The 8,835-nt window shown below is 44.3% G+C and overlaps 1 protein-coding gene across 1 annotated transcript; it reads right to left on the bottom strand.

Moving 5' to 3' along the window:
• Window positions 1-707: 707 nt before the first annotated feature.
• On the bottom strand, window positions 708-7,650 carry LOC137593394 (IQ motif and ubiquitin-like domain-containing protein). The gene is given in 10 exon segments (XM_068312058.1): window positions 708-902; window positions 992-1,177; window positions 1,314-1,550; window positions 1,630-1,803; window positions 2,576-2,749; window positions 3,300-3,475; window positions 3,730-3,940; window positions 5,767-5,925; window positions 6,920-7,095; window positions 7,596-7,650. Coding segments are annotated over 10 exon segments (1,743 nt in total).
• Window positions 7,651-8,835: the final 1,185 nt, after the last annotated feature.

Below are 8,835 nucleotides of genomic sequence, written 5' to 3'. Positions count from 1 at the left end.
CCCCGCAGCAAGATGGTTCCAGGTTCACGTCTCACTCTGTGTGGAGTTTACATGTTCTCCCCGTGTCTGCGTGGGTTCTCTCTGGGTTCTCCGGGGCTTCCACCCACCTCCAGAAACATGTTCTACTAATTGACCATAGCAGTGAGTGTGTGTGCGTGCTCCTCTGTGTCTTCTGTGGTTCCAAGGCGCACTGGTGTCGTGCCCGGAGTTTCCCCCGCCTCATGCCCCAAGACAGCTGAGATAGGCTCCAGCTCCCCGTGACCGGATGAAGCAGTAGACAATCAATGAATGAATGAATGATTACGATTATCTTATCAATCCGCTTATCCGAAATACAGGTTTCAGGTAATGCTGGAGCTGAACATTGGCAAACAGGAGGGGTACACCCTAGATAAGACTCCAGGCCATCATGGGGCCACCCATGGACACACCTATGGACAATTTGGTATGAACAATTCACCCACGCAGCATGTTTTTGGAGGTGGGAGGAAGCTGGAGAACCTGGGGAGGGCCCACGCAGACACGGGGAGAACATGCGAACTCCACACAGAAAGGACTCAAACCCAGAACCTTCTGTGAGGCGACAGCGCTACCCACTGCGCCATCGTGCCGATCCTAAAATAATGAATAAATCTCATGAATATTGTTACAGGAAGTGGGGAATGGGGAAGCTATGAAAAAAGGCAGAAACACCCACAGGATGTTTCTTAACCAGCTCCACGGGCTTTGTCACTGGTGAGCTTGCCTGTTGCCATGTTGTTAAGCTTGGAGACAATTTATTTGCCCAGAGCATCATCTGACTGAGAGGCCTGATACTGGACGAATTCAGCAAACTCACTGAAGCGGCGGCGAGCCCGTGTGTGGTTTTGCTCCATCATGTCGATGAATGTTTGAGCGTACACCTGAACGCACAAACGCAAGAGAAACAGTCAGTTTGAGTAACAGCTCCGATCCACGAGTCACATGCGTGTAAATGTTTACATGGCCAGACCTGGTGGATGTCTTGCACCTCCAAGTGAGACAAACTCTCTTCTCTGGTCAGTAGGATACAGTTCCATGGGCTCCAGTCTCTCCACCTGTCCCAGCGTACAAACACCAGGTCATGAGGGTCATCTTTGCCACTGAGCGCTGAGCTGGATGCCCAGACCACCTCCGCTAGGAACTTTATGTCCTCCACCTGTGAAAACATGCACAAAAACAACTTGATAAAGGTATCATGAATATAAAAGCATCCAAGCAAACAGGAAGAATCTTCAGTAAGACTGTAGCACTGGAGTAGTGGAGATCATTCAAACAGATCACATCCTACAAACCTTCAGCAGAAAAGGGATCTTGGCTTTTTTATTGAGTTGCAGCTCATCAGCTCTCAACCTTCTTAGAATTTTGTTGTAGCAGTAAAACTCATCACGGGTTTCTGCTCTGTTTATGATTTCTGCACATTTTTCGCATTGACTGCCGGCCAAAGTTTTAAAGTTGGTCAAGGGAAGGTTGCAATTACAATATCGGCAAAGCAGCATCCTGTTTTTCAGTTTGAACGGATCCTGGGGAAACTGGGGGAGATTTTTATGTGGAGATATTAGTGTATTCTTAGGGTCCAAATGAAGTCAGACGAACAGGGTTTTTGCTCACCTTTAGCAATTTGGCCACTTCAGGGTTAAACTGAGGTCTTTTGATAAAATGGAGGAACAAGAAGGTGAGTCTGTTCCTCATCGACTCCAGATGTGATTTGTTTACTCGAGATATCAGGAACATCTCCCTGTCAATCACTTCCACTATGTCATTTGTTAGATCACACTTGTACTCCTGTAAAATAATAATTCAGAAGATTAAAGCCATCACTCATTCATTTATTTTCCAATATCCGCTTCTCCCGTTGTCGTGGGTCGCGGGGTTACTGGAGCCTATCCCAACCAGCTAGGGGAGTGAGGTAGGGAGCACTCCGGGCGCCAGTGCACCGCAGAGCCACATACACGACAGACAAACACGCACACACACACACACTCACCAACTGTTGTATTGTGACAACATGTAATCAACGATGCGTTCCTCTAAATTTGTGTGTACCAAGCATAGACCTCTGAGGAGTGCCATCATCACCTCCGTCATCTTATTTGTTCTTGTTTACTCAGCTTTTAATATTATTTCATGTAGACTTAAAATCTGTCCCCCAAAAGGTAATTATAACTCGTGTAAGTCCTGTTGAATTTGTCTGTCTGTTAAAGTGCTTTTTTTTAAACGTCTGTTGAAGTCTGCTGATGTGATTAAGCGCTATACAAATAAAGGTTGATTGATTGATTGATTAATTATTTCATGTTATGTCTTTTTCAATGTTTTAAAATTAAACAAACTTCTCATCATTTTGGGCATTCCTCCAAAGTTTTTTTCTGACAGAAACCCAATGAAAACAGTGTCCGTCTACAGTTGCCTCCTCCTAATGACTGGTTAGCCTTCAGCATGAATTGCTTCACCAGTCACAAATTCATGAGTTAGAATCTGGACAGTAATTTTATTTACTCTGGCTCTACACATTCCTGTCGTGAGCTGTGTCTGTGTGTATAAAAGTGTATTACTGTACCATGACAGTGTCTTTCAGTTCCGTGAGGATGCTGAGTCTCTCCTCCTTGTTGACAGGGACAGGCTTGAGTTTGTTGTACAAATCTCGCAGCTTTCTGGCTCTGATGGTGTTTGGGGTGTCCATCTCAATCGGTTCACCGTCAGCTGCTCTTTGCCACCTGACAGGAGCTGCTGCCTGAAACACCAAAAGAACAGCATCAAACAGTACAGAGTAAAAACAAAATACACACCAAAATTAAAAAAGAAAAACACACCTAAACTAAAACTACACACAAACGTTGGCTCTCAGTTACTATACATGCCAAATAAAATATACAATATACGTATATTATTTTATAGGTAATGGAACTAACAGGCAAGAGGAAGACCAAAGAGAATGTGGATGGATGTAGTGAGGAAGACATGAGGGCATTTGGTGCTAGAAAGGATGATGCAGAAGATAAGCTGACATGGAAAAGGATGACACGCTGTGGAGACCCCTAATGGGAAACATCCAAAGACAGAGAATATATAGGATACAGTGGCTTGCAAAAGTATTCAGCCCCCTTGAACTTTTCCACATTTTGTCACGTCACAACCACAAATCTGAATACTGTTTATTTCATTGGAATCCTATGTGAAAGACCAACACAAAGTGGCACACAATTGTGAAGTAGAAAGAAAATTATATATGATTTTTTAAAAATGTTACAAATAAAAAACTGAAAAGTACAGTGAACTCAGACCTTGTCCAAGAATTTCTTTACTGCTTTCTCCTGACTGTTTTTCCGGATTTCGCTGCGCTGACGCTCGATGGCTGCGATGAGCTGCATCTCCGTCTCCACCATCAAGCGGAGAGCTTTACTCCTCTCAGCTCCAACCAGTGTTGACTTGATCTTCTGCTCTTCCTCACGTCGCCATGCTGAAACACACACAGATTTAGTTGTTTAGTCGGTACCTCACCACAGAGTGATACGACAGGCATTGAGAAGTCCCCACTTTACCATTCAAGTAATTTGTTAGTATTTCCCATCATCACTGAATTTAAGGATCAATCGATATAATGACAACAATTTTCATTTGTCTACTAAAACAAAAAAAGTTTTCTAAAACAACAAGGTAAACCAATAACTAAGTAATCAGTTTATTGGAATGATGTCACCACATCCTGCTTACTCTCGAGACTGTGGTATTGCAGAATCAAGTCCTCCTCCGACTTGGGGTTCCTCCAGCGTTGGTGGTGTCCTGTCAACTCCTCTTCCCTGTCCTCCACTGTCTTTCTCTTCTGTGCCTCCTGCCAGGCTACTAGCTGGTCGTGTTCCATCTTCAGCCGTTTCAGCTCCTTATAGGCCAGCCAGCGGCGAACAAATGACTGCAGCTGGATGACCTGGATGAGTGACAAATCATTTGATATTGATGCACAGTATACTGAATTTATCTTTCAAACAAATAGCTGAGCTGCATCCACCGCTACATCCACCGCTACAGTACTAGTATCGCTAGTCATGACATTATTCAAATATTCTGCCTCCCAACTTCTGAACCTATTCAACAACTTGATTCCAGACTTTGTCACCACCTTAAAGTCTCTCAAACTTCTCAGTCACCCTTGTTACATCCAGAGAACTGTCGGTACCTTTACTTCCTCCAGCCATGCTATGCACACATGTGGATTGACCATTTCATTTAAATTACGTTTTTGGTGGTGGGAGGAAGCCGGAGAACCCAAAGTGAACCCATGCAGACATGGGGAGAACATATAAACTCCACCCAGGAAAGTCCTGGTGATACTGAACCAAGGACATTCTTCCTGTGAGGCAACAGGGCTACCCACTGTGCCACCATGTTGCTCAGACATATGTTGATGTAACTGAGTTACATCAATATATGTCCAACCATAATCTCTATAATCCAACTGTAATTTATATAAGACCTTCAATCCAGATTCCAGAGCCCGCCACAGCAGAGATTTACCTCATCAAAGCTGCTCCCTCCTCCCCCAGACTCCAGCCATACAGGCATTCTCTCCCTTCTGGACCTTTCTGATGCCTTTGATACCATTTACCACCCCATTCAACCTGACCCATCTCACCCAATACTTCAGCATCACTGATACAGTTCTCTACTGGTTCCAGTTGTGCCTCACCAAAAGAAAGCTAGTATTTCTAAGCTGTTTATTAAATATGAAATTCCTGTTAACCAAAAGCACCCCACAAGGATCAGTTCAGTCCTTTCTAATTCAGTTATTACTTCCGGTTTTCAATGAGAGCAGACACATTCCTTCTATTTTCTGTTTTCCTGCTCTAACCCCTCCAAAAGTGACAAGAGTAAAAGGAAAAGCAGAGAAGTTTGATTCTAAAATGACAAAAAGAAAAGGAAAAGTGAAGAAGTTTGATGAGATAAAGGCTTCTCTAGTTAAGAAAACGGAGAAGTCAAAGAATGAGTTGCTGGAAGAGTTAAGAGAATAGTTACAGAAGGCCTTGGAAGAAGTGAAGCAGCTGTGGAAAGATATGGAAGAGAAGGATTGGTGCATTGTTGCCTTGGAACAGAGAGTGGATGACCTGGACTAGAAAGCTTGTATTAATGATGTGATCATTATCGCCATCAAAATCAAGCTGCACATGCATGCACAGGCTGTAGCCAGAGGAAGTGGACAGGCCACCCACCGAGCACAATGCTGATACTGATGCAGTAGAGCAACAGCTGATTTCCCAACTCAGACATGTGGAGATAACCTTAGATATGTAGCACATCTAAAGCTGTTATTCACAGGACACTGTGGTGAAATGTGTAAAATAAAATAATAAAATACACACACAGCAACCTCAACCTATGTATGATTTGAATTGACAAACAAATATTTTGTACTTATGTAGTTTGTACTTATGTACTTTGTCATGTGATAGAAAAGTTTCAGCTAAAATGAAAGGAAGGTGTACAAACTGTGGTGAGACCAGCGATGTTGTTTGGTCTAGAGGAAACAGGAAGTGCCCCACAGATCACAACTTATCTGTACATGGCTGATGGAATGACCACAACTATTTACAAAAGAAACTGTCTTCTCTCTCCCTCTCTCTCTCTCTCTCTCTCTCTCTCTCTCTCGCTCTCTCTCTCTCTCTCTCTCTTTCTCTCTCTCTCTCTCACACACACACACACACACACACACACACACACACGCACACACACACACACACACACACAGTGTTCACCTACTGCTCTCAGCCTCGTGCTATGATATTCATCAGCAGTGATGTAGGTGTTTCTGATGGGGAGCAGTCTGTCATTCCTACAGGAGACGTGGAAGCCGATGTCCCTCGTCTGGGTGGAGATGTCAACTACACACTGTTGGGCCTCAGACTTCACCTCTACAGTCTGAAAGAGATGGACATCAAAAAAGAGATGGAGTGGATTTAACAAAACAGGGACACATTTTAATATAACTGAGAAAACAGCTTTTTACTCTGAAATGTGTCAAGATTTGAGGATGCAGAAATATGTAAAAATTCATTAAGAGTCCTGATTCTGTCTCAGGAGAAGTTGTCTCCCTGTGCTTGAGGCAGCCTCTGTGCACTGTTAAGAATGAGGTGTGTCATACAGGGAAACAGGCTGGTGGTGAGCACAGCTCAGGTTGCAGACTTCACGTCATAAGAAACGTTGCTTCAACATGAGATAGTGTGTGGCATTTGCCTGTTTGTGTGCTTGCAGTACATATTGATGATTCTCAGGTACAATAAAATTCTAAAAATTCTTTAATCCCTTCACTCGCGGATGAAACAGCCACATTGCTTCATCTGTGAATGAAACAACCACGTCACAACCACTTATATGAACTCTTCATCCGCTGTGGTGGGTCGCAGGGAGCTGGAGCCTATCCAGCTGACTGAGGGTGTGAGGCGAGGGAAGCTCTGGGCGTGACGCCAGCGCACTGCGGAGCCACAAGAGACGCAGACAAATGCACACACACTCATACCTAAAGTCAATTTGGGACCAGCCAGTTAACTTGAAGTGCATGTTTTTGGAGGTGGGAGGAAGCCGGAGTTCCCGGAGAGAACCCACGCAGACACGGGGAGAACATGCAAACTCCGCACAGAGTGGGATGCGAACCTGTGCAGCAACAGCGATACCCACTGCACCACTGTGTCTGAAGTTGTTTTCTATTTTGTGTAAATATAATTAATTAACAATGTTGTACACTAATGAATGCATCAGTGTACGATATTAATGTCTTTAATTTTAAATGACTAAGCTGGGAATAGGCTGATGACCCTGATTCTGTCATCTACAAGGAAATGAATGAATGAATGAATGAATGAATGAATGAATGAATTCAGAAAGCATTGTTTGTTCAAAGCTTTCTGCTGTGTACCTGTGTGGTACGGCTGACAACATCCATCCCTCTGTCAGGTCTCCTCTTGGGCAGGGTCTGGGCAGAAGCGTGGTGGTACTCCACCCCTGTCAGCTTGTTTCTGTATCCACCCAAGAAGGCCTTTGGTTGGCGTGGGTGCACAATTGTCACCTTAGACTCCTGAAGCACACCGTCATCTGGAGGTCAAGGAAAGGGATGTTGCAGTCAGTTATTATTCATTCATTCACTCATTTTCTGCCGCTTCATCCGCCGTAGCGGGTCACCGGCAGCTGGAGCCTATCTCAGCTGGCATAGGGCGTGAGGCGGGGGACACTCCGGGCACGACACCAGTGCACCGCGGAGCCACACACACAGACAGACAACCATGCACACACACTCTTACTCCTACGGGGAATTTGGGACCGGACCGGTTATTATTCAAATAACTGGAAATACAGTTTCTGTTTTTATTCATTTATTGTCCATTCAAAAAGAATTTCAGTAGATAGGCAATTGAAGCTGAAATCATCTTATAGCACCGCCAACGGCATTCAACATGAAATTCAATGTGCAAATCTATCAGTTTGAGTTTCTGCGTCTTCCATAGTCTCAGAATTAGAGAATTGTTCATTTCAGACAGTCGGTCACCTAAAACAACGGACATAAAATACTTGAAATTGCTGTGTGAGAGTCTCACCCCGCTTCAACTGATCTTCCTGTTCGCTGAGCTTCCCAGGGCTTTCTTGGGACATTGTGTAGATCAGTCTGTGATTAAGCAACAGAGGTGGAACACATCTGACATATTAAGCGTTAAACAATTAGGCCTGCAGCTTTGATGAAGCTCATAACATTTTTGTCTCAGTAAACCTGTAATTCATCTGCGTGGAAGCTGGACTCACCTTCTTTCCGGTACCTAATCACACTGTGGCTTTGTTTCTCGACACATATACATATATATATATGTGTGTGTGTGTGTTTCCTTTATATATCTGCTTTGTAGTCTTCCTTTGGTGTGTCTTTTATGTGTGGCTATGATGGGCGGCAGTAGCTCAGTTGGTAGAGCGGGTCTTCCAATGATCACAAGATCGGTGGTTCGATTCCCGCTCCTGCCCAGCTACCCCGGAGTGTGAGCTGACAGTGGGAGATGTCGGCTCATCTCCTGAGCACTGCCGAGGACCCGTTGAGCAAGGGACCGTCTCCTTTATAAGCTGCTCATTGAGGCGCACCATGAAGGAGCTGCCAGCCACTCCAACTCCCTTTCAACTTAATGCTTACAGGCCTCTTGTGTGTGTGTTATGGGATCTGTATATATGAGGGGCAGTCAGGGACATAAGTCAGAGTATACCATTCACACACACACATATGAAACAAAACACATTCACGTACACGACTGAAATCAACTGAAATGCTCTCACACTCCTACTGGAGTGTTCAGTAGTGTGTGTGAGAGCAATTCAGTTCTGTGTGTGAGAGCAATTCAGTTCTGTGTGTGAAAGCATTTCAGTCATGTGTGTGCAAACATTTCCGTAGTGTATGAGAGCATTCAGTTGTTTGTGTAAGAACATTTCAGCAGAACCGGAAGTTCAATGTTAACGGAAGGGATCTTGCAACCGGAAGTGGAACAGAGCGCACACGTCATCCAAGGAGCTCTCCGGTCAGCTAAACAGAGGCTGCAGCTTTATTACATCCCGCTTCAAAGAGGTGATGTATTGTAATTGTCAGCGTTTGTGTGTTAGGCCATTCGTTCGTTAGTCTACCAAATATCTTCAGTCAAGGTCATGAGATGACCTTGACCTTGAGAAAACTAGGTCAAGGTCAAATTACAACTTCTGTATACTCAGAAACTGGATAAGATGAGGGAGAAGGCCAGTGTAAGACCATAGACCACAGCTAGTGCTTTGAGCTACCTATGCACCAGCTTTGATCTATTGTCAAAG

Source organism: Antennarius striatus, chromosome 4, assembly GCF_040054535.1.
Source record: "Antennarius striatus isolate MH-2024 chromosome 4, ASM4005453v1, whole genome shotgun sequence".
In the NCBI taxonomy this organism is placed as follows: Eukaryota; Metazoa; Chordata; class Actinopteri; order Lophiiformes; family Antennariidae; genus Antennarius; species Antennarius striatus.
The sequence above is the reverse complement of the archived record's forward strand: the minus strand, read 5'-3'. Positions and strand labels throughout refer to the sequence as shown.